Source organism: Pristiophorus japonicus, chromosome 12 (assembly GCF_044704955.1).
Source record: "Pristiophorus japonicus isolate sPriJap1 chromosome 12, sPriJap1.hap1, whole genome shotgun sequence".
NCBI classification, from domain to species: domain Eukaryota; kingdom Metazoa; phylum Chordata; class Chondrichthyes; family Pristiophoridae; genus Pristiophorus; species Pristiophorus japonicus.
The window spans coordinates 172816019-172841275 of record NC_091988.1 but is presented as its reverse complement, the minus strand read 5'-3'; the positions used below and the strand labels follow the sequence as shown (position 1 = coordinate 172841275).

Below are 25257 nucleotides of genomic sequence, written 5' to 3'. Positions count from 1 at the left end.
AATCCAAATTGCAAGGTATGCAATGATGTATGCCAGTCACATAACTTAATTGTTTTAAAGCATGGCCTGTATACAATTACTAATCTCTGGTACCATGAAAGTGCATTGTGAAATACTATCACTTTAACACAAGTGTTGACCATTTTAATTTTAACACAGAGAGAAGAATTTACGATGGTACACTGCTGTGTGATGATGCATTGTTTGGGCCTACGTTTTTTTTGAAGAGACTTGTGTGGCTATTTAATATCTCTGCAGAATTTTAATCATTTCTAATTGTACAGTTTAAAATTTTGATTTTTGTAAATAGTTAATATTATAACAATGGTAAAAAATACATTTTTATATGAAGAGGCATCTGATGTCATAGATCGATAGAAGGACTACTACTCCGGTGACATATTTCCCATTGAAAGGGCCACCACTCCAAATGGAAATTAGGATGATTATAAAGCAGGGACACAAAATAGGAACAAATGAGCTTTTCACAAATCGAGAATACAGAATGCTATGAGTGTTGAAGGGGTAAGAGACTTTAAAATATATATATATCTAACGCTCTCAAATGTACAGGATGAGCATTACCCCATATTACTCACATGTTCACTGTATTGGTTCCTGACTTCCTCAACTTTCTCTGCATGGGTGGGGAGACATTTGCAATGTTCAAGAATGTTTACAAATGAAAGGTGCATTACGCAAAGTCACATTGTAACACTGCTTCACAAAACACAGGTAAAAGGGAGATAGTTATTTTCTCTCCCCCCACCACCATCTTTACTCTCTTTCCTCCCCTCTATCTATCCCTGCACATTTTGATTAGCCAACACACACACAGAAATGGGTACCGGTGAGCCATGATCTTATCATTCTGAAAGAATGTTTTTTTTAAATGTGGAGCAGTTGGTTTCACTATTAAACTGAAAGAATGCAGCTGAACTGCACTTCCATTTACTGCTATTTAGCAGCCCAAATCTGCATTCTTTCTCTCTCTCTCTCAAAAGGTACACAGATTTTGTTGAAGCATCTTCTGAAAGTCTAATCCATTTGCCAGTTCTGCAGAACAGAAGTCGCTGGAGAAATACCACCAACGATGTCTCTGCAAGATCCTACAAATCCCCTGGAAGGACAGACGCAACATTAGCGTCCTCGACCAGGCCAACATCCCCAGCATTGAAGCACCCTGACCATACTTGATCAGCTCCGCTGGGCAGGCCACATTGTTCGCATGCCAGACACGAGACTCCAAAAGCAAGCGCTCTTCTCGGAACTCCTTCACTGCAAATCAGCCAAAGGTGGGCAGAGGAAACGTTACAAGGATTCCCTCAAAGCCTCCCTGATAAAGTGCAACATCCCCACTGACACCTGGGAGTTCCTGGCCAAAGACCGCCCTAAGTGGAGGAAGTGCATCCGGGAGGGCGCTGAGCACCTCGAATCTCATCGCCGAGAGCATACAGAAATCAAGCGCAGGCAGCGGAAAGAGCATGCGGCAAACCAGTCCCACCCACCCCTTCCCTCAACGAATATCTGTCCCACCTGTGACAGACTGTGGTTCTCGTATTGGACTGTTCAGCTACCTAAGAACTCATTTTAAGAGTGGAAGCAAGTCTTCCTCGATTCCGAGGGACTGCCATGATGATGAGAACAAATTTCACACTTTGCTTTGTTACATTCATCTTTTTTTCTGTTTTATTTTACTCAGATGTGGATTTTTTTTTAAATGGCATTTAAATTTGTTGTGAACAATTTGGCTGGTCACCTATTCCAGACACTGATGATAAGACTGCGCAAAGGGATATAACCATTTTTCAGATAAGGTTATCATTAGCTTGCAATTACAGAATCCATTCACCTTTTTCAATAGAAAAGTGATTGCAGGGCGAGGGCAGGATGACAGATGAACGAGGATAGAGTCAGGAAAGACTTAAAATAATATGAACATCAGTTTATACTGCATATTTTTTAAAGTTTGTCAAAAGCCCATAATGAGCTCTTTTAAAATCAATGGTTAATCCTACAATTATCAATGTGACAACATATTATCTGTCTCTTTTCCTTGTCATCAAAGGTTCGCTTCCTATATTTTATCTTTAAAACTGATGTTTGCAACATGTACCTTTTCTGGTATGAACCAACTAATATTGGGTATAAACTGCAGCAAGTGCACACACTATTGTTTTTTTTTGTTGCATTATTCAATATTTCTGATTTTCAATTAATGTTCCCTTCTTGTAGTCCAAAGTTTCAACACTGCACAAGCAACTTTAATGCCTAAAAGCTAAAACTAACGTGCTTCTTGTACATTTATATTTTCCATCTTCAAATAATACCCCTGCCTCCACATCAGATAACCCATCCTAATGATAAGTTTTCATTGGAATATTATAGTTTACCTGTTGTTTTGATCGCTTGATGGATCTGTCAATACCTGCGTTGATCCTACTCAGTAAGTCAATGGTAGGATGTGCAAGCAGTGCCTGTGTGCTGGTGGTCTCGGTAAGATTGGAAGCAAGCTGTGTGTGAGGTTAAAACATTCTCTGCTTTGATTGCTATCTTCTAGTTTTCCCTCTCCTTACTCCTCAGTTGAAGGCACTGAATCATGTTGAAGTACAAATTCACAGTCAGTGACGGTCTTCTTGTTGCTTGCCCAATGAACAAATCTTCATATGAGAGTTTGGAAAGTCAGTATAAGTTGGCTATTCAACTGCGGAGGTTTATTACAGTCACACCACTAAGAAATGAAGTGGTGCAGGCAGTGTATTTGTGGTCTGCAGGAACCACTTTACTCTAAACAGGTATCAATCTGAGGCCAGTATACATTGTACATCAACATCCTTAATTGTTTTGTAATTTGAGGTTTGTAAATCTATTTCACTTAGATTTCAAACCACATCCTTTTGCTCTAAGAGATAATTCCAACCTTACCACAAGAGCAATATTACTTTTACTTTGAATTTGCCGTTTTCACTCCTGAGGGTACATAGGTAACCTGTGCTTTTTTTAAATTTGTGAATGTTTGAGGAAATACTCTGGCAACCCAACTGATCTCGCCTCTCTCGCTTCCTGACAACCACGCCCCAAATAGGGTTACCAAATTGTATCTGTAACTACCATACACTGGAATTTGGCTGTCAATTTTATGTCAATTTCAGGAAGTCCTCATAATGTTCCTGGATCCCATGAGAAGTATTCCAGGTACCACGTTTTTAAATGGGAAAAAATAGCAGTGAGATAAAGGAAACTGACTGTCTCTCGACCACTTCTCTAGATATTTTAGCTATGTTTCTTAAAAATCCAGAAATTAAAGGCCTAACACCACCGATAATGTTAATTCTTAAAGAGATATCATCACCCTTTTGGAGAACTCGCAGGGAGGAAAGCTTGATTTTTTTAAAAGATTTTAAGCATGCTCTGAACACAGCTCAAATGGAGCTGTGCTGGCAGCAGGGATAATTGTGCATTGCACACTCTTGCTGCTGCAGTTAGAATTTTCAGAATGTTTTTTGCGTTTCATTTGATATTTTTTTTTAATTAATATTCCACGGGCAGATTTAACCACGACACAATTATCATCTCATTACCAATCCAGTCATACCATAATCTTCTATGTTTTGGGACATGTTGTAGAATGACTGTGTCTCTTTAATAACAATCCTGAGAGAAAGCATGTATCCATTTAGGCTAAGTATCTCTAAGGTGATATTATCTACAATTAATCATCCCTTTGTTGTTGCAGGAGAGGCATGTCCATACTGGCTGAGTTCCTTGTCAGTGACGAAACACATGAAAAGGATAGTCGGGCATAGAACTAAATTGTAATGAAGGTTATAAATGTAAAATTGAGAAGCAACTAAGATTATTGAAACAAATCATATGAATAGTTAAGACAGCGAGTGTTGGACTTGTATGCTATTTCTCAAGAAGTTTAACCCTTTCTAAACTGGGGGAACAGACACACTGGAAAAGAAATGACCTATAAAATGCTTAAATGAAGATCAAAGGGATGGTAAAATGGCAGAAGTAATATAGCACGAGACAACAGGAAACACAATGAGAGAAATCAAAGAATGAAATTACATACAAGGAGACACAGTGTGAATAGATTAAGAAAAAAGAAATACTTGCATTTATATAGCGTTTTTCATGACCAGTGGATGTCCCAAAGCACTTTACAGCCAATTAAGTACTTTTTTATGTATAGTCACTTGTAATGTACAAAACGTGGCAGCAAGCTCCCACAAACAGCAACGTGATAATGACCAAATAATCTGTTTTTAGTGATGTTGAGGGATGAATATTGACCAGGACACCGGGGAGAACTCCCCTGCTCTTCTTCAACATAATGCCATGGGATCATTTACATTCACCCAAGAGAGCAGACATTTCATCCGAGAGGTGGCACTTCCAACAGTGCAGCACTCACTCAGTACTGGAGTACCAGCCAAGATTTTTGTGCTCAAGTGTCTGGATTGGCACTTGAACCCACGACCTTCTGACACAGAGGTGTGAATGCTACCCCTCAGCCACGGCTAAGAGCTGCAGGCTGGGCAGGGGTTAGAGGGGGAAAAACAGGTGGACACCAAGGGGGCAGGCCACCTCACCAGCTTGGTGATTGGAAGGGATTTTGTTACAGATGTTCCATCATCTACAGTATTTTGTTTTATTTTTGGTCTGCTAATAGTACCAGCAGTGAATCCTACACCTTTTGCCCTGCTGGTGTGGACTTTAAGCTTCACCCTAAAACTGCCCAAGAACTTTTTTTACTGATGTATATCCTGGTGCGAAGAAGCACCGTTTGGGGTTTAACCTGATTCCAGTGATTTGTGTGGTTTGCTGCATACCAACCGCTGACATTTCAAAACTGGTTCCACCTGTATTGTTCCTGGCGTCTGGCTGCAGGAAGTATTAAAAAACCATCCCCAGAAATCCAGCAGATAGAGCCAAGAGTTTGAAGTGAGTTCTGCTCAGAGGCAAAACTGAGTCTGGGTTACTGGATTCTGGTTCTGGCAGCCTGTTGTCGCCCAAGTTAACTTTGGATCAGTTTGATGGAACTCGCCGGGCACGTCAAAGAGGCTGGTGACTGAGTGTGATGGAGCAGACCTTGCGGACTTGCCTGCCCTGTCTGCGGGGGCTGTGGGATCGCATCTGGCCCGAGCCCCAACCTGTTCAGTCGAACGCCGTTCAAACTCGGCCTGAGATCGCTGTCATCTCGGGTCCCTTCGTGGAGTCGAAACTCCCCCAGCCCAGCCCAACTCCCGTGCTCCCTGTCAAACCCGGACCCGTCTACGCTGCTTTGTACGATTTCGAGGCCAGGTCGTCAGAAGAGTTGTCCCTGAAAAAGGGGGACCAACTGAGAGTGCTCCGAGATGAGGGAGACTATTTATTTGCACGGAAAAATACCGGCTCCGAAGTAGCTGTGGCTGAGGGCTTGGTTCCTTCCAATTATGTGAAAGTCATTGAGGAGAATTTTGCAAATGAACCGTGAGTACATTTATTGTCAAATCCACCACGTGCTACTATTTCCTGCTATTATATAATTATCGAAAGAAATAAAACCAGTAAGTATAAGTCCTTGGCAGAAAGATTGGCATTCATATAGTGCCTTGTGAACTACAGTGGCCTGAAATTTCCTTTGTATTCCAGCGATATCTGGATGCAAATCAAATATGCGGCCTAAAACTTTGTGGAATTTAGGGCGTAAGTTACGCGGGTAACCTACCGCTTTGACCAAACTTCCTGTCCTAATATCTCCTTGTAGCTCGGTGTCAAATTTTGTCTAATAACGCTCTTGTGAAGCGCCTTTGGAAATTCTTACTACACAGACCCTTAAAGGTAGCAGGACAGGTCGATAAGGTCGTTAAAAAGGCAAAGGGAATGCTTTCCTTTATTAGCACGAGGAATAGAATACAAGAGCAGGGACGTTATGCTAGATCTGTATACAACACTAGTTAGGCCACAGCTAGAGTACTGCGTGCAATTCTGGTCACTACATTACAGGAAGGATGTGATTTGCACGAGAAAGGGTGCAGAGGAGATTTACGAGGATGTTACCAGGACTGGGAAAGTTGAGCTATGAGGAAAGATTGGATAGGCTGGGTTGTTTTCCTTGGAACACAGAAGGCTGAGGGGAGATTTAATTGAGGTGTATAAAATTATGAGGGGCCTAGCTGGAGTGGATAGGAAGGACCTATTTCCCTTAACAGAGGGGTCAAAAGATTTAAAGTAATTGGTGGAAGGATTAGAGGGGAGATGAGGAAACATTTCTTCACCCAGAGGGTGGTGGGGGTCTGGAACTCACTGCCTGAAAGGGTAGTAGAGGCAGAAACCCTCGTCACATTTAAAAGGTACTTGGATGTGCACTTAAAGAGCCGTAACCTACAGTGTTACTCATCTCGTGCTGGAAGGTAGAATTAAGCTATGTAACTCTTTTTCGACTGGCACAGACACAATGGGCCAAATGACCCCTTTCTGTGTCGTAATTTTTCTATGATTAAAGACGCTATATAAATGAAAGTTGTTGTAAGTACAACATATCTTAATCTCCGCGATCTTTTATGAACGTCTATCGATCCCTCCGTCCGAATACATCTCCGCCCATAAATTTCCCACCCTAAGTTTAAATCCCTCCATCTCTACACTCCTCCCTATCTCAGTAACCTCCTCTAGCCCTACAACCCTCCAAGATATCTGCTCTCCTCCGATTCTGCCCTCTTGAGTAGCCCTGATTTTAATCGCTCCACCATTGGCGGCCGTGCCTTCAGCTGCTTAGGGCCCTAAGCTCTGGAATTCTCTCCGCCTCTCTTTCCTCCTTTGAGACGCTCCTTAAAATCTATCTATTTGACCATCTTCTCTTTATGTGGCTTGGTGTCGAATTTGATACTGCTCCTGTGAACCTTGGGACATTTTACTACATTAAAGGCATTATATAAATATAAGTTATTGTTTTTACAGAGTTTTATTAACAAGTTTCCTGCAATTGAGCTTGCTCTGAGACTCTCCTTCAAATTACGACCAGATTTTAGACACAGCGGGAAACAAGGTCATTTTTATGGTGTCTTATTGAAACATTTTGAGCGGTGTTAAAAAAATTAAAAAACTAAGGAAGACACAAATAACCTTCCGGAAATACTGGAGGACCGAGGGTCTAGCGAGAAGGAGGAACTGAAGGAAATCATTATTAGTCAGGAAATTGTGTTAGGGAAATTGATGGGATTGAAGGCCGATCAATCCCCAGGGCCTGATAGTCTGCATTGAGTACTTAAGGAAGTGGCCCTAGAAATAATAGATGCATTGCTGGTCATTTTCCAACATTCTATAGACTCTGGATCAGTTCCTTTAGATTGGAGGGTAGCTAATGTAACCCCACTTTTTAAAAAAAGGAGGGAGAGAAAACAGGGATTATAGACTGGTTAGCTTGACATTGGTAGTGGGAAAATGATGGAATCAATTATTAAAGATGTAATAGCAGCGCATTTGGAAAGCAATGACAGGATCAGTCCAAGTCAGCATGGATTTATGTAAGGGAAATCATGCTTGACAAATCTTCTAGAATTTTTTGAGGATGTAACTAGTAGAGTGGACAAGGGAGAACCAGTGGATGTGGTGTATTTGGACTTTCAAAAGGCTTTTAACAAGGTCCCACACAAGAAATTAGTGTGCAAAATTAAAGCACATGGTATTGGTGGTAATGTATTGACGTGGATAGAGAACTAGTTGGCAGACAGGAAGCAAAGAATAGGAATAAACGGGTCCTTTTCAGAATGGCAGGCAGTGACTAGTGCAAGGTTCAGTGCTGGGACCCCAGCTATTTACAATATACATCAATGATTTAGACAAAGGAATTGAATGTAATATCTCAAAGTTTGCAGATGACACTAAGCTGGGTGGCAGTGTGAGCTGTGAGGAGGATGCTAAGAGGCTCCAGGATGATTTGGACACGTTAGGTGAGTGGGCAAATGCATGGCAGATGCAGTATAATGTAGATAAATGTGAGGTCATCCACTTTGGTGGCAAAAACAGGAAGGCAGAATATTATCTGAATGGTGACAGATTAGGAAAAGGGGAGGTGCAACGAGACCTGGGTACATCATGGTACATCAGTGATTGAAAGTTGGCATGCAGGTACAGTAGGCGGTGAAGAAGGCAAATGGCATGTTGGTCTTCATAGCGAGAGGATTTGAGTATAGGAGCAGGGAGGTCTTACTACAGTTGTACAGGGCCATGGTGAGGTCACACCTTGAATATTGTGTACAGTTTTAGTCTCCTAATCTGAGGAAGGACATTCTTGCTATTGAGGGAGTGCAGCGAAGGTTCACCAGACTGGTTCCCGGGATGGCAGGACTGACATATGAAGAAAGACTGAATCAACTCGGCTTATATTCACTGGAATTTAGAAGAATGAGAGTTGATCTCATAGAAACATAGAGAATCATGACAGGACTGGACAGGTTAGATGCAGGAAGAATGTTCCCGATGTTGGGGAAGTCCAGAACCAGAGGTCACAGTCTAAGGATAAGGGGTAAGCATTTTAGGACCGAGATGAGGAGAAACTTCTTCACTCAAAGGATTGTGAATCTGTGGAATTCTCTACCACAGAAAGTTGTTGAGGCCAGTTCGTTAGATATATTCAAAAGGGAGTTAAATGTGGCCCTTACGGCTAAAGGGATCAATGGGTATGAGAAAGCAGGAATGGGGTACTGAAGTTGCATGATCAACCATGATCATATTGAATGGTGGTGCAGGCTCGAAGGGCCAAATGGCCTACTCCTGCACCTATTTTCTATGTTTCTATGTCCCTGAGATCTGCACTCTACTTTCTGTTTCTATACATGCATTTTTTATGGAATAAGTATGTCACATTAAAAATTGAAAAGCTGCCCCTGATTGCAGGTTCTTAAACATCGTGTGCCTCATGTACATGTGGTTAAATGAGTTGAAACATAAATTTTTATATTTAAAGAAGAAATAAATGGTGTGAGTTTGACGCTTTCCTTGGACGCCGATTGTTTATGTTGATTTATGCTCATTTTATGTTCAGGCATATTCTAATGAGATTTGCAGGAAATTTGAGCGTAACTTGACATCGGCAGAATGGGCGTATTTTCGGGTCGAACATCCGAGTTGTACCAACAGGGGGAATTTCCAGACCAGTATATCAAAGCATAGCCTGCAAATTACTATTGAAGTGAAGTCACTATTGTTATGTATTTAACCCTTTGTAACCTGCATTACACCTGACCACCAGAGGGCCCACCTGTTGGAATCCCAAGGGATCCCAGTATCCCTTGGGAGCACAGTATATAAGCAGGCCACCCACTCTGGAATCTTATTAAAGGAGCTAAGGTCACACTTGCTCATTACACACAGTACTCAGTCTCACCATTTATTATGAGTGTAACAATTGGCGACAAGGTAACGATCAACCGCATGAAAATGCAAAGAACAGTCAGCATCCTGGAGAAGTTCTCAGAAGGGGACGATTGGGAGGCCTTCGTGGGGAGACTCGACCAATACTTTGTGGCCAACGAGCTAGAAGGGGACGAGAACGCTACCAAATGGAGGGCGATCCTCCTAACTGTCTGTGGAGCAACAACCTATGGCCTTATGAAGAATCTCCTGGCCCGGCAAAACCAACAGAGAAATCCTACCAAGAATTGTGCACGCTGGTCCGGGAGCACCTAAATCGTAAGGAAAGCGTTTTAATGGTGAGATATCGGTTCTACACATGTCAACGATCAGGGGGGCCAGGAAGTGGCGAGCTACATTGCCGAACTAAGGCGCCTCACAGGACGTTGTGAGTTTGAGGGATTCCTAGAGCAAATGCTCAGAGACTTTTTTGTACTGGGCATTGGACATGAGACAATCCTTCGCAAACTGTTGACTGTAGAAACTCCGAATCTGAGTAAAGCCATAACGATAGCCCAGACATTTATGTCCACCAGCGACAACACCAAGCAGATTTCGCAAAACAAAGAAGTTTCGGCCAGTACTGTGCATAAAGTAACATCGGTTTTGAGCAGAAATGTACATGACAGAATGTACACGCCGGCTGCTGTGGCCCGACCTCAATTGACCCAGAGTCTGCCATCATCTGTTAATGCGAGGCAGTTAACACACTGTTGGCGCTGTGGAGGTGATCATCGGCCCCATCAATGCCGCTTTAAGCACTATGCGTGCAATGATTGCAGAGCAATGGGACACCTCCAACGAATGTGCAGGCGAACTGCAAAACCTGCAAACCACCACGTTGCAGAGGAAGATCGATCCACAGTGGATCAGACTGAATTAGAAACTCGTACGGAGGAGGCAGAGATGTATGGGGTACACACGTTCACGATAAAATGCTCACCAATAATGTTGAACTGAATGGCAGTTCAGTATCTATGAAGCTGGATGCTGTTCAGGAGCAAGTCAGTCCATAATGAGTGAAAAGGCCTTCGACAGGCTGTGGGAAAGAAGGCACACAGGCCCAAGCTCAGCCCCATTCACACCAAACTAAGGACTTACACCAAGGAACTAATCCCTGTAATTGGCAGTGCAGAAGTCAAAGTCTCCTACGACAGAGCGGTACATGAACTCCCGCTGTAGATTGTACCAGGGGATGGCCCCCGTTGTTTGGCAGAAGCTGGCTGGGAAAAATCCGCTGGAACTGGGACGACATTCAAGCACTTTCATCCGTCAACGACACCCCATGTACCCAGGTGCTAAGCAAGTTCCCATCGTTATTTGAGCCAGGCATTGGAAGCTTCTCGGGGGCGAAAGTGCAGATCCATTTGGTTCCCGGTACGCGACCCATCCACCACAAGGCTCGGGCGGTACTGTACATAATGCTGAAAAAATCGAAATTGAGCTGGACAGGCTGCAACGTGACGGCATCATCCCGCCGGTGGAATTCAATGACTGGGCAAGTCCGATTGTTCCGGTACTCAAGGAGGACGGTACGGTTAGAATTTGCGGGGACTATAACGATTAACCGTTTTTCGCTGCAGGACCAGTACGTGCTACCCAAGGCAGACGACCTATTTGAGACCCTGGCTGGAGGGAACACATTCACCAATGTGGACCTGACCTCGGCCTACATGATGCAGGAGCTGGAGGAGTCTTCGAAAGGCTTCACCTGCATCAACACTCACAAAGGTCTGTTTACCTACACCCGGTGCCCGTTCGGGATTCAGTCAGCCGCGGCGACCTTCCAGGAACATGGAGAGCCTGGTAAAGTCGGTTCCTTGAACAGTGGTCTTCCAGGATAACATTTTGGTTACAGGTCAGGACACCATGGAGCACTTGAAGAATCTGGAGGAGGTTCTTAGTCGGTTGGATCGCATGGGGCTCAGGTTGAAATGCTCGAAGTGAGTTTTCCTGGCATAGGACGTCGAATTCTTAGGAAGGAGAATCGCAGCAGACGGCATCCGACCCACCGACGCCAAGACGGGGGCCATCAAGAACGCGCCGCGACAACAAAACATGACAGAGCTGTGGTCGTTCCTGGGACTCCTTAACTATTTTGGTAATTTCCTACCTGGGTTAAGCACCCTGCTAGAACCCCTACATGCGCTTCTGTGCAAGGGAGACGACTGGGTATGGGGGAATTCACAAGAGGCTGCCTTTAAGAAAGCCAGAAATTTATTGTGTTCTAACAAACTGCTTGTCCTGTGTAATCCATGTAAATGATTAGTGTTAGCTTGCGATGCATTGTCATACGGGGCCGGGTGTGTGTTACAACATGCTAATGATTCGGGGACTTTGCAACCGGTTGCGTATGCATCCAGAAGTTTGTTCAAGGCCGAAAGGGCCTACAGCATCATTGAAAAAGAGGCTCTGGCGTGCGTTTACGAGGTAAGAAAAATGCACCAGTACTTATTTGGCCTCAAGTTCAAGCTTGAAACTGACCATAAGCCGCTCATATCGCTATTCTCGGAGAGCAAAGGGATTAATACCAATGCCTCTGCCCGCATCCAAAGATGGGTGCTCACGCTGTCGGCATACAACTATGTAATCCGCCATAGACCGGGTACAGAGAACTGCGCAGATGCTCTCAGTCGGCTACCATTGCCCACCACCGTGGGTGGAAATGGCACAGCCAGCGAACTTGCTCATGGTCATGGAGGCATTTGAGAACAAGAAGTCCCCCTTTACAGCCTGCCAGATCAGGACCTGGACCAGCCAGGATCCTTTACTGTCCTTGGTAAAAAAAAACTGTACCCTCCATGGGAGCTGGTTCTGTGTCCCAGTGGAGAAGCAGGAGGTGATTAAGCCGTTCCACAGATGCAAAGATGAGTTGTCCCTGAAGGCGGACTGTTTTGTGGGGCAATCGTGTGGTCTTGCTCAAGAAAGGCAGAGACACATTTATTTGCGAACTGCACAACACCCACCCAGGCATCATAATGATGAAAGCCATAGCCAGATCTCACGTGTGGTGACCTGGCATTGACTCAGATCTAGATTCATGCATGCACCAGTGCAACACTTGCTCTCAGTTGAGCAATGTGCCCAGAGAGGCACCGCTAAGTTTGTGGTCGTGGCCATAAAAACCCTGGTCGAGGATCCATGCAGACTATGCGGGCCCATTCCTAGGCAAAATGTTTTTGGTTGTCATGGATGCTTACTCAAAATGGATTGAATGTGCAATCATGTCTGTAAGCACATCCATGGCTACCATTGAAAGCCTACGAGCCATGTTTGCCACGCACGGCTTGCCTGATGTCCTAGTCAGCGACAAAGGACCGTGCTTCACCAGTACTGAATTCAAGGAATTCATGATCCGCAACGGGATCAAACCTGTCACATCTGCCCCGTTCAAGCCCGCATCCAACGGCCAGGCAGAATGGGCAGTTCAGACCATCAAGCAAAGCTTGGAACGTGTGTCAGAAGGCTCCCTGAAGACCCGGTTGTCCCGAGTGCTGCTCAGCTACCGCACCAGACTCCACTCACTCACCAGGATTCCCTCAGCTGAGCTGCTCATGAAAAGGGCGCTTAAAACAAGGCTCTCTTGTCCACCCTAATCTCCATGATCACGTGGAGGGCAAGCGGCATCAACAAAGTGTGTACCATGATCGTGCAAATTTGTCACGCGATATTGAGATCAATGATCCTGTGTTTGTGCTCAGTTATGGACATGATCCCAAATGGCTCGCTGGCAAGGTCACAGCCAAAGAGGGGAGTAGGATGTTTCAGGTCAAACTGACCAATGGACAAACACACAGAAAACATTTGGACCAAATCAAATCGCGGTTCACTAACAGCTACAAACAACCCGAAGAGGACACCACCAACTTTGACCTTCCAACACACACACAAGTGGCAACTGACATCACAGTTGACCACGAAACCGAACTCATCATCCCCAGTAGCCCAGCAAGGCCGGTTGCCCAACAGCCCAGTAAAGAACTGACCAACCCACCCACACCAGCATTTGTACTGAGACGATCGACAAGGGAGCGCAAAGCCCCAGATCGTCTCACCTTGTAAATAAGTGTATTGTTGACTTCACAGGGGAGTGATGTTATGTATTTAACCCTTTGTAACCTGCATTACACTTGACCACCAGAGGGCCCATCTGTTGGAGTCCCAAGGGATCCCAACATCCCTTGGGAGCACAGTATATAAGCAGGTCACCCACGAGGTACCTGCATTCTGGAATCTTATTAAAGGAGCTAAAGTCACACTTGCTCATTACACACAGTACTCAGTCTCACCATTTATTATGAGTGTAACAACTATGATGTAAGCAAATGCAGTAGCCAATGTGTGCACTGCAAGGTCTCACAAACAGCAATGAGATGTGCGACCAGTTAATCGGCCTTTTGCTGATGTTGCTCGAGAGAAAATTGTTGAATAGAACATTTGCAGAATTGGGTCTTAGCAAGCCACTGTACCAAGATTGTAAAGAAAGTAATAGATCCAGTAATGGAATAACATATTTGCATCAACACTAATATCTGCACCTAATTCTGTAGCAAAATGTTGTGCTCATTGAAATAAGGGAGGTTAATCCTGGGTTTTCCATTTTCTACATCAGCCATCCTGAGTGAGATCGGCAGTTAAGTGCCAGTTTTCAGTTGTAGACGCATGCCCAACAGTATCTGCTCAAACTTATTTCATATAGGACTCTTCCAGCCAACAGCAGGAGACTTTTGTCTCCTCAGTCTGGGCTGACTTCCACTCAGATGCCAGGGTTGAAAGACCTTTGGACTATCCCACATTGCCACCCAGTACCCTAAATAAAATAGTTTAATGCCAAACTATGAAGAAGGTGTGCCATCCAGTGCAACACAAACTTTCCCCAGTGACCAACATGGCAGACATGAAATTTATCTCTTTTTTAAGCAACCTGCTCCAGGAACTGAGTAATCTTGAAATCTCCCCGAAACAACAATTCCTGTTTAAAATCTCCAAATTAACCAATCCGGGGCACGCAGTTTCATTTCAAAAATGCTGTTGCCCTAGCTTCTAGGCATAAAATTGAAAACTATATACAGGTGTGAAGTTAACCTTTCCAATATGAAAGAGGATGCCTTGTGGGCTTTTGGGTTAAATGATAGACCATATGAAAATTAAGGAAGATCTATAGAATATGGGATTCTAGGATGAATTGTACGCACACAACACAAACCTAATAAAAAATTGTTATTTTGTACAAAAGATACAAAATCCGTTTTCCCTCCATGAACAATGACAAGGCAGCATGTCATCTTTCCTATGAGAGAATACCCTAATCTTATAGGTGAATAATAAAACAAATAATTTGTTGCAGCAAGTGCTTTGTTATCCCACAGATCTACTCAGAAAGTGGCATTTTCATTGCTCTTGGACTGTTTACACAGATTAGGTGTAGAAATTCATTGGGCGTGTTTGTGTTGTTGCACTTCACTGTATCAGTGACAGTAATGATAAAACAGATCTGTCCATGATGTCACAGACACATCAAAATGTTCAGTGGTCAACACTGAGGTGAAATATTGGCTAATCTTCATGTAAGTACAAGAAATTTACAATGATAATTTCAGATAAAGTACCTTTATATATTAATACAATCAGTTTTTGCAGAGCTAAGGAGGAGGCATTGAATTCCGATATTGACCTATTTTCAATTTCCCTGAACATGAGGTATGTCACTCGCTCGTGGATTATTGGACAAGGGTATGCTGTTGTATAGGAGGATTGGTTCCTATCAGTTGGAGGACACTATTTGAAGACTTGGGACTCTTGAAACCAAATGGCAAAGGAGACATTCATTCCATCAGTCTGGTCTAGATTTGAAGCCAGGACCAAAGATGAAAGAAAAAGAAAAATAGAAAGACTTGCATTTATGTAGCGCCTTTTACAACCTCAGAACATCCCAAAGCACCTTACAGCCAATAATGTACTTTTGAAGTGTTGTATTGTAGGGAACGTGGCAGCCAATGAGCGCACAGCAAGCTCCCACAAACAGCAATGTGATAATGATCAGGTAATCTGTTTTTTTGTTGATGTTGAAACTAATCGTTATCACTCAGTTCCCCCAAAAATTGTTTAGTGACAAACTATTCATCATAACATTCCACTTCTGGAGTTGGTGTTGTAATGTATGTACCTGTGAGCGTGCTCACTTGCTTGTGGACCTGTTGCTCCGCGCGTACATCCGGGCCAGAGTGTCCTTAGAGATGGAGCACGCGGTGTCCACCGGTACGCTCGCGGCCTTCCGTGAGAGGTGGGCACCGGAGGGACTGGAGTGCATTATTACCCCCGGCAACCAAATTTTAATTTGATTTTATATGTTTTAAAATTTAATTTGTTTTAACTGCCAGGTTTTAGTGTCCCCCTCCCCTTTTATAGGGGGCACTTGTATCTGTGGTTTTAGTGCCAAAAAAAAAGGAAAAAACAAAAAAAAACCACAAAAAAAACACAAAAAAGGCACTTGTAAACTGTTTGTAGTATCCCCCCTTTAATAAGGGGGCACTTGATTTAACGTTTATTTTTGTTTTGCAACAAAAGAGTTGTGGACCTGTTGCACTGTGAATGGCTTAGCCAGTCACATGATGGTCACAACAGTAAATAAAACCCCAGTTAATTGAGTCCAACTTCTCCATGATGAGGTGTGCAGCTGTGAGCCTGGTGGATGAACTGGTAGTGTTCAGTTTGATTGTTAAACCTTTGCTAATAAACCAGCTAGTTCTTTACAGCAAATGTGTAGCTATGAATTCTTAAGCAAAGAACCCATGAAGCAAATATACTACAGGTATAAAATGGTCAATATTGGATCAGCTGCCCATTTTACCTCCCACCCATTGAAGTCAATGGAAAGGAAAACCTAGCAGAGTGTGTAATGTCATTCCAATGCCTCCTTATTAACACCTGCCAAAACTGAAAGTTCCGTTCATTGAAAAATTCCACAGTGCAAGCCACAGAGCATCGGGTGTATCATCTGATGTAGCATATACTTTCCTTTTTCAGCAACCTGTTCGATAAACTGAGTAATCTCCCCAAAGTAGCAGCAATTCTCTGTTAAAATGTACTCATTAACTGCGATATTCATATCAGAAAGATCTCGGATTCACTCCCTGGACTGTACTGAATTAGCAGATCTCAGCTGGACTTGTGGTATAAATGGCTTCGGAGTTCTCAGGCTAGAAGAAAGAAGGGAAATTTAGTCAAGCTTCCCAATACTGATCACTCTGCAGGGGCGTCTGTTTAGTGTGTGTGTGTGGATGTGTGTGTGTGTGTGTATTTGTGTGGATGGACAGAATAAAGCTTGCCTGCGATGTCCTTAAAATGAATTTTAAACCCAAGGAACCCAGCCCGCTTTCAGGAGAGGAGCAATAATGAAAGGAAATGAGCATTAAACCAAACAAGGAAACTAATTTGGAAGGCTCTTCAGTATAAGTAATTACTCATGACTGGTGGTAATTAGAATAAAAATTAAATGTTGCTAATTAAATATGTACGTTAGTTTGTTAGAAAATGGAATTTTTCCCACTAAGCTTTTCTTAACTTTGCCTTAGTCATACAACATCATAAAAGATTAGCAAGCAACAAGTCAGTGTTTGTGTAATCAATTGTCACATTTTTCTTGCACTTTGTTTGAATTTTTGTTCTTATTAAATTGAGGGGCATCTGATGTTCAGGATTGGAACAGCTTCCCATTTTGGGCGCACAGTGTCACAGCTGAGCACTCGCAGGTCAGGACAGGTGTAAAGTTTCTTCTAGTCGCCCCAACAATTTGTCTTAAGTCCTACCTCAGAGTTCATTCGAGTGAATTTTGTATTTCCTACATTAGCTAATCTTATGGCCCTTGCAGTGAATTTGCCAAATTGTCGGTCATTTTGTGCTATAGTGCTCTATTTATAGCCCTAACCTAAGGCACGAACAGCATCTTCTGTGACTGTGACGGAGGTTCTTCTTTCCTCCTCGACCTCTCTGCAGCCTTTGAAATAGTTGGCCACACCCTCCTCGATCACCTCTCCTCTGTTGTCCAGCTCCAACAGAGGGACTGGCATCGCGTGGTTCCACTCCGATCTATCGGAATTTAGTCAGCCCATCTTCAGCAGGGTCTGGGGAATTCTACTCTAAATCTGTCCAATTTTCTGTGACTATTGCAGATATGTAGCTTGTATATCTGTAATGGTCCACAATCAACTGTTATTCTTTGGTTTCAGTGAGATTTGAAGCTAGAAATTACCATCGATGATATTAGCACAGATGCATTTGGGTGGCATTTCTCTGTCCATTATTTTAACTGAGGCATTATCCCATTTATTGTAAATAGTCTAATGCCTAGTTAAAGAGAAAATAGTTCGAAATAGCCAGCATGGATGTCAAAAGGGACGATCTTGCTTCATTCCACTCTGAAAAACAGCCCCTTAATTCCTATGCTCTGTTTTCTCCTTTCCAACTAATTTTAGTCTAATTTTCTCTCCTCCCCCTAATTCCATACCCCTTAATCCCTGCCCCTGCCCCTGCCTCAGCTCATCTGCTGCTGAAAACCTCATCCATTCCTTTGTCACCTCTGGACTTGACTATTCCAATGCATCACTGGCTGGCCTCCCACATTCTACCCTACATAAACTTGAGGTCATCCAAAACTTGGCTGCCCATGTCCTAACTCACCCATTCATCCATCACCACTGTGCTCGCTGACCTACATTGGCGCCTGGTTAAGCAATGCCTCGATTTCAACATTCTCATTCTTGTTTTCAACTTCCTCCACGGCCTCGCCCCTGCCTATCTCTGTAATCTCCTCCAGCCCCACAACCTCACCTAGGCCACAGCTAGTGTACTGCGTGCAGTTCTGGTCATCACATCACAGGAAAGACGTGATTGCACTGGAGAGGGCACAGAGGAGATTTACGAGGATGTTGCCGGGAGTAGAGAATCTTAGCTATGAGGAAAGATCGGATAGGCTGGGTTAATTTTCCTTGGAACAGAGGAGGCTGTGGGGAGACCTTATTGAGATGTATAAAATTATGAGGGATCTAGATGAGGTGGATAGAAAGGACCTATTTCCCTTAGCATAGGAGACAAAAACCAGGGGGCATAGATTTAAAGTAATTGGTAGAAGGTTTAGAGGGGATTGGAGGGGAAATTTCTTCACCCAGAGGGTTGTGCGGGTCTGGAACTCACTGCCTAAAAGGGTGGTAGAGGCAGAAATCCTCACCACATTTAAAAAGTACTTGGATGTGCACTTGAAGTGCTGTAACCTACAGGGCTATGGACCAAGAGCTGGAAGTGGGATTAGGCTGGATAGCATGGACACGATGGGCCGAAATGGCCTCCTTCCATGCTGTAACTGTTATGTCTGTAATGTACTTATGAATGTCTCCACGAGGCAATGTGTTGTACTCAAACTGTAGTGACCTTGGTCCTTTATTCCAAACCCCAGAGTGAGGCAGTCGCATGGTGGCTGCCCTTTTATTACAGCCCCTGTCACCAGGGCAGGAAACCCTGGTCTTCACCAGTTGCACCCTCTAGTGGTGCCAGCATAGTATATACACAGTGTAAACCTTATTGATAGTACATAAGGTAAACAAGTCTCCATCTTATGCAACTATATAGTGACTACCAGAGAGTATCTCTATAGTCTGCATATATAACATCACTCTCCCCCAAGTCCTTTGTGCCAATTACCTTTGCACTGTGTGCTCTGGCTTAGTTCTCCCCAGACTTAAGTGCCAATAGCCCTTGCACCTTGGCTGTGCTTTGGTTTGGCTCTCTCCCTGTTATCCCCCAAGTCCTTTTGCCACAACGTTAGGTAGTGGTTACCAGTTTGTATGGTTCGATGATGCAGTGGAGGTTCCAGAGGGTGTTCTGGGTGTGATCCATGTGTGTGTCCATGCTACATACATCCATACATCCATTCCCCTCCCCCCAGCGAGATCATGCAGCTGGCCCGTTACATTAACATACAGGATCAGACACAGTGCAGGTACAAAGAAAGGAAGAAAACATTTTTTTTTTACAGTTTGTATCACGACACCTTGGTTCAGTGACTTACATTCATTATGTTTTATGGTCGTGTGCCAGGATTGGGTAGATTGCAGTCATGATTCAGTCATGGTCAGTACTGAGGTAGCAGTACAGGTATGCGAGGATGCTAGTTCCAGAGCAACCGGACGGGGTTCTAGTCGTCTGATGGTGGCGCTGTGCCCCCTGCTAGCGGGGTGGGCTTGGTTCACTCACCTTGCCAGGACTCAGAGCCTTTGCCGTTGCCTAGTGGTGGGCAGAACCACAAATGTGTGTGGCCTCCCTGACCTCCTTTGACGGCTGCAGAATCTTCTGCCTGTTCTCTAACTGTGTTGGAAACCTGACTGTTCCAGGTCCCGTTTGGGGAACTCGTTAGTTCTGACCTTTCGCTCCCAGACATGGCCGAGGTAGCAACTGGGTCTGGGGGCTGCGCCGTCTCCACCCGGGTGGTGGGTAACGGCGGCCGACTGCGCGTATTGGCACCGTTTTAGTTTCCAGGTCCATGGCGAATAGTGCCATTGGGTGCCTGCAGCGTGGGATAGACCTGGGGCAGGGTATCAGGATCAGTGCCTTCACCCTCCTGAGGTCGCTGGCCTATAACTTGTGGGGACACCTGGAGCAGGGCATCAGGATCAGTGTCTTTACCCTCCCGAATTTGCTCGCTTGCTACTTTTGGGGACACTCTATTCCCGACATCTTGCAACAACATTTTGTTCTTTACATTAAGAATAGTACCGACATCTCACAACAACATTTTGTTCACAATCTTAATCAGTTCGTTACATTGATTGCCATGCATACAATGTCTCTTTAAGTTCAGTTGGTTGCAGGTCTCCTTTAAGAGAACCCTGTTGGCTTTACCCCAGTCAAATCCTTTGTTAGACGCCACGTGTTGGTCCCTCAGCGTTGTACCTCGTGGTATTGCCGCGGCCATCTTTTGTTTAGCCATGCTGCACCTCACTGCAGCAGGGACACCATCTTGCCTCTGTCCTCGAGGTCGACTGCCTTGATCCTTCTCTCCCGCGATTCTGCCACAAAGCTGGAAGAGTGCCTGTGAATTCGATCTTCCTCCCTAGGAGTCCTGCCACTGGAGCTGGGAAGGTACTTTTAGGTCATTCCGGTCGGATCATTGCCACACAGTCATGATGAATGGTCTGTGCCTCCAGTGCTGCACTGGTCTGTTCTCTGGTCCCTGGCCCAAGCGAAGGTGAGGTTTTTCTCTGCCTCTGAGCATGGGGGACATCGATTGCTGAAGTGAAGAGGTCTTCCCATTTCCACTGGATCTTCCCCATCCACCTTCTTCCTAGTAGTGTTGGACCATCACCTGCAACAATCCACAGAGTAACTTGTGCACCACGCCATAATGGATTACATTTACATTCACACTACCAAGGACTGGGATTAGCTCCTTGGTGTAGGTGTGCAACTTTTCCTGTACTGGAACCAGCTCGGGTCGTTTTTCGTTCCATAGCCTCTCGAAGGCATCCTGACTCATCACTGACTGGCTCGCTCCCATGTCCACTTCTATGAAGACTGGAACGCCATTTATCTCGACTTCCATCTTCACTGGAGGACAATCAGTAGTGCAGGTATACATTTTTTCTTGGGGCTGAGCTGCCTTGCCTCTCTGGCCAAATCATTATACTCCCCATTGGATTCAAAGTTCATCTACTGACTCCTCTGCTAGACGGTGAGTGGTATTTCTTTTACATGTATGCTGGAGGTGGCCCTTCATGTTACAGGCTATGCAGACGTACTCAGCAAATCGACACTGGTGAGCCCTATGGTTTCCTCCACAATGCCAGCATGTGCTACTCGATTAGCACCCCTCGGCGGACTCTGAGTTCTGGAACCCTGAGGTCTGTGCTCTCTGCTCTGGGGCAGAGCCACGTTCTGCAGTCTTGCCTGTGAAAGGCACCATTCTGTGTACAGTACTTGCCGGGTTTGAGTCCACAGGATGAATAATTTGCTTGGTGCTGCAGGTCGGGGTCATGAACGCCTGACTGATGCTGAAGGCCTTCTGCAGGGTGACTGTGGTGTCGGCAAATAATAGCTTGTGAAGGAGGCCCTTGTGGCCAATTCCTATAATGAAGATGTCTTGTAATGCTTCGTTGAGGTGCGTGCCAAAATCACACGGTGCCGCAAGTCTCCTGAGGTTGGCAGCATATTTTGCAATCTCCTGGCCCTCAGGTCTGCGGTGAGTATGGAATCTGCCTGGCCGTGAGGATGCTCTCTTTTGGTTTTAGTCGGTCGCGAATTAGTTCAGTCAGCTCATCGTATGTTTTATCCTTGGCCTTCGTGGGTGCCAGCAAGTCCCTGACAAGGTGGTAGACCTCGGGCCCACAACTGGTCAGCAGTATAGCCTTGCGCTTCTCTGCCGATGCGTCCGTCTCCCCTGCCAGGTCGTTTGCCACGAAATATTGCTCAAGCCTTTCCATGAAGGCATCCCAATCATCACCCTCTGTGAAGTCTTTTAGTGTGCCAAAGATAGCCATAGTTGCGTGAAAGTCTGTATTCTCGTCGCCAGTTGTTATGTCTGTAATGTACTTATGAATGACTCCACGAGGTAATGTATTGTACTCAAACTGTAGTGACCTTAGTCCTTTATTCCAAACTCCAGAGTGAGGCAGTGGCATGGTGGCTGCCCTTTTATACAGCCCCTGCCACCAGGACAGGAAACCCCGGTCTCCACCAGTTGCACCCTCTAGTGGTGCCAGCATAGTATATACACAGTGTAAACCTTATTGATAGTACATCAGGTAAACAAGTCTCCATCTTATGCAACTATACAGTGACTACACAGAGAGTATCTCTATAGTCTGCATACATGACAATAACTTTCTATGATTCTGTAAACCCCCCCCCCCCCCAAGATGTCTGCGCACTTGAGTATCCCTGATTATAATTGCTCAACCATTGGTGGCCGTACCTTCTGTTGCCTAAGCCCAAAGCTCTGGAATTTCCTGCCTAAACCTCTCCACCTCTCTATCTCTCTTTCCTCCTTTAAGATGCTCCTTGACACCTATTTCTTTGACCAAGCTGTTGGTCATCTGCCCTAATTTCTCCTTGTGTGGCTCACTGTCAAATGTTTTGTCTTATAACACTCCTATGAAGTGCTTTGGAATGTTTTACTATGTTAACAGCGCTATAATAATACAAGTTGTTAATCTTCTCATAATCTCCCATGTGGTACCTGGTCAAAGACTTTCCTATGGTCAATGTACCCTATATTTACGGTATTTCCCCCATTTACCATGTATGTTACCTCCTTAAAGAATTTGATGAGGTTTGTTAAGCATGGTCGTGACCATGGCACCTCTGAACAGTGCTCCGTACTATCTCATGTATCATTTTTCCAACTCCCACATGAGAAATGCTAATTAAAAGGCTAAAGCCACGCCACAATGATGTCATACCTGCCCCCATTGCATTTTAACTCGAATTTGCAGATGATATGCCCACTCTAACATGATTGAGCAGGACTGGTGTCGAAGAGAGCTGTGTTAAATGGTGCTGACAGCGGCAGCTCCTTTGATCACAAGACTTTTTGCTGCCTGGATTGCCAGACGTCTTTCCAGCTTCCAGATGGTGACTTCTACACTTGACAGAAGCTTTGGGGATACACCTTTGGGTACTTCCCTTCTGGTCCACACTTCCTCCAGGAATGTTTACTGAAAAATGCAAGTAGGAGATGCAGCACTGCTTTAAGTAGATTCGAGGAAGGCACCGGAAATTGCACAGGTCATGTGGGCAGGATGCCCAATTCTTCAGGCGATTGAGAGGGCAGTCTGTCCTTCAAATATGTAATAACACAAGAGTCCTGTTATTATCAACTGCCAGGATGTGTACCCGATCTCTTTTATTCCCGTCTCGGATAAGTACAAGATCCCACTTGCTGTATTGCCTGCATGACATCTGACAGTGGCGCCCTCTGGTGTCTGGTGACTCCAAGCATAAATATATTACAAAATATTAATCAGGCCTGGGAGTTAAAATAGCTTGGACCACACTCCAACAAAGTCATGGAGGCTTAATACGCATCTCACCTCCACACGCACAATACCCGGCTCAAGTCGAAATCGACCCGTGTATAATCAAAAAGGGCAATGACTTCAAAATATATCATATCATCATAGGTGGTCCCTCGAATGAGGATGACTTGCTTTCACATGAGTTCACAGATGTTTTAATGTTCCCATCCTGAACGCCAATTGAGGGGGTGGAAGATGCCTGTGCGTGGATTTTTTTAACGTGTGGTGACCGTTGCACATCAGCCACCACACGGGCTCGACAGAGCTAGGCCTTTATCCAGTGGCAATGGTTGAACCAGGACGAATGGAGACCTGCTTTGCTGCATGGACCTAGTGCGCACACATATCGCAGTGTGAGCTGGCCCGTGCTGCCCCTGGGCTCTTGGCTCTTCTGGGCCCCGTATCCTCATTCGCCGCACCTTCGCCCACGATATATGTGAATGGAAACTATTGAATATTTAAAAATGAAAGAACTTGCATTTATTTAGTGCCTTTCATGACCTCGGGACATTCCAAAGCATTGTACAGCTAATGAAGTACTTTTTAATTCACTGTTGTAATTATAGCCAATTTACACACAGCAAGGTTCCACAAACAGCAAAATAAGCAGATGAGCTGTTTTGGTGATGATGATTGAGGAATAAATATTGGGCAAGACACTGGAGGAACTCCAATGTGCTTCAAATAATGCATGGGATCTTTTACATCCATTAAAAGGTCAAACAGGGCGTCCATATAACAGCTCATTCAAAGGTCAGCACTTCCGAGTCTCATCGCCGAGAGCATGCAGAAATCAAGCGCAGGCAGCGGAAAGAGCATGCGGCAAACCAGTCCCACCCACCCTTTCCCACAACGGCTATCTGTCCCACCTGTGACACGGACTGTGGTTCTCGTATTGTTCAGCTACCTAAGGACTCATTTTTAGAGTGGAAGCAAGTCTTCCTCGATTCCGAGAGACTGCCTATGATGATGATGACTTCCGAGAGTACAGCACTCCCTCAATGCTGCACTGAAAGACCTGATTTTAACTTGGGATGGGAGTGTGGCATGCGGGGCTGGTGCAGGTGGCAATTTCCCCCCCCCCCCCCCAGTGTGAAACCTGGGAGATGGGAATCCCAACTGAAGACAGTGGGAATGACCTGGAGGCAGGTGGACAGGAGTGGAATTGCATGCAGTAGGAGGACACAGCCATGAACCCAAGGGAACAGCTCCGGGCAGTCAGGTTAGTTATTTGAGGGGGGATCCTAAGGTCAGCTTTTACCGACATGTCCGGGACTGGCTGGGGCTTCATCGATCTTTAGTTAAAATGATGTGCCACTCCGGATGACATCATCAAATCACGACTTTTATATTGTAATTACGTCTCCACTTGCCTGTCCTGAAGCAAACAAAATCGCCAGTTAAAATGGCAGCGTTCGTAAATGGTTTGGGAATGATGTGATAAGATCCCATTATCGTATGAGCTTATTTACAGCAGATCATGTGATTTCAAAACTGCAAGCTGGGTTATTGACTGCCCTGCCTTCACAGCTGAATAATACATTGTGCATACCATGGTACAATAAAACAGTATATTTTTCAACTTAACATGAATCAACGCTACAGGGGATCTGCTAGTATATTATAACAGTAAAGAAACATGTATTTTATTTCAAACATTTAATAAATGCTTGGGGAGTATATATCACAATAAAAACAGCATAACACAAAAATGCCATGGCAAATATTATTTATTTCCCTGCTGCAGAAATAGACAAAATATGAATGGTCTCCATTATTTAAATTGGAA

The 25257-nt window shown here is 44.6% G+C and overlaps 1 protein-coding gene across 1 annotated transcript in view; it reads left to right on the top strand.

The window, feature by feature from the left end:
* Window positions 1-5089: 5089 nt before the first annotated feature.
* Window positions 5090-25257, top strand: part of srms (src-related kinase lacking C-terminal regulatory tyrosine and N-terminal myristylation sites) — a 67448-nt gene continuing 47280 nt past the window's right edge. Inside the window, exon 1 of the mRNA XM_070894887.1 lies at window positions 5090-5481. Coding sequence (XP_070750988.1) covers window positions 5090-5481 — 392 coding nt within the window. The remainder of the gene's footprint in view (window positions 5482-25257) is intronic.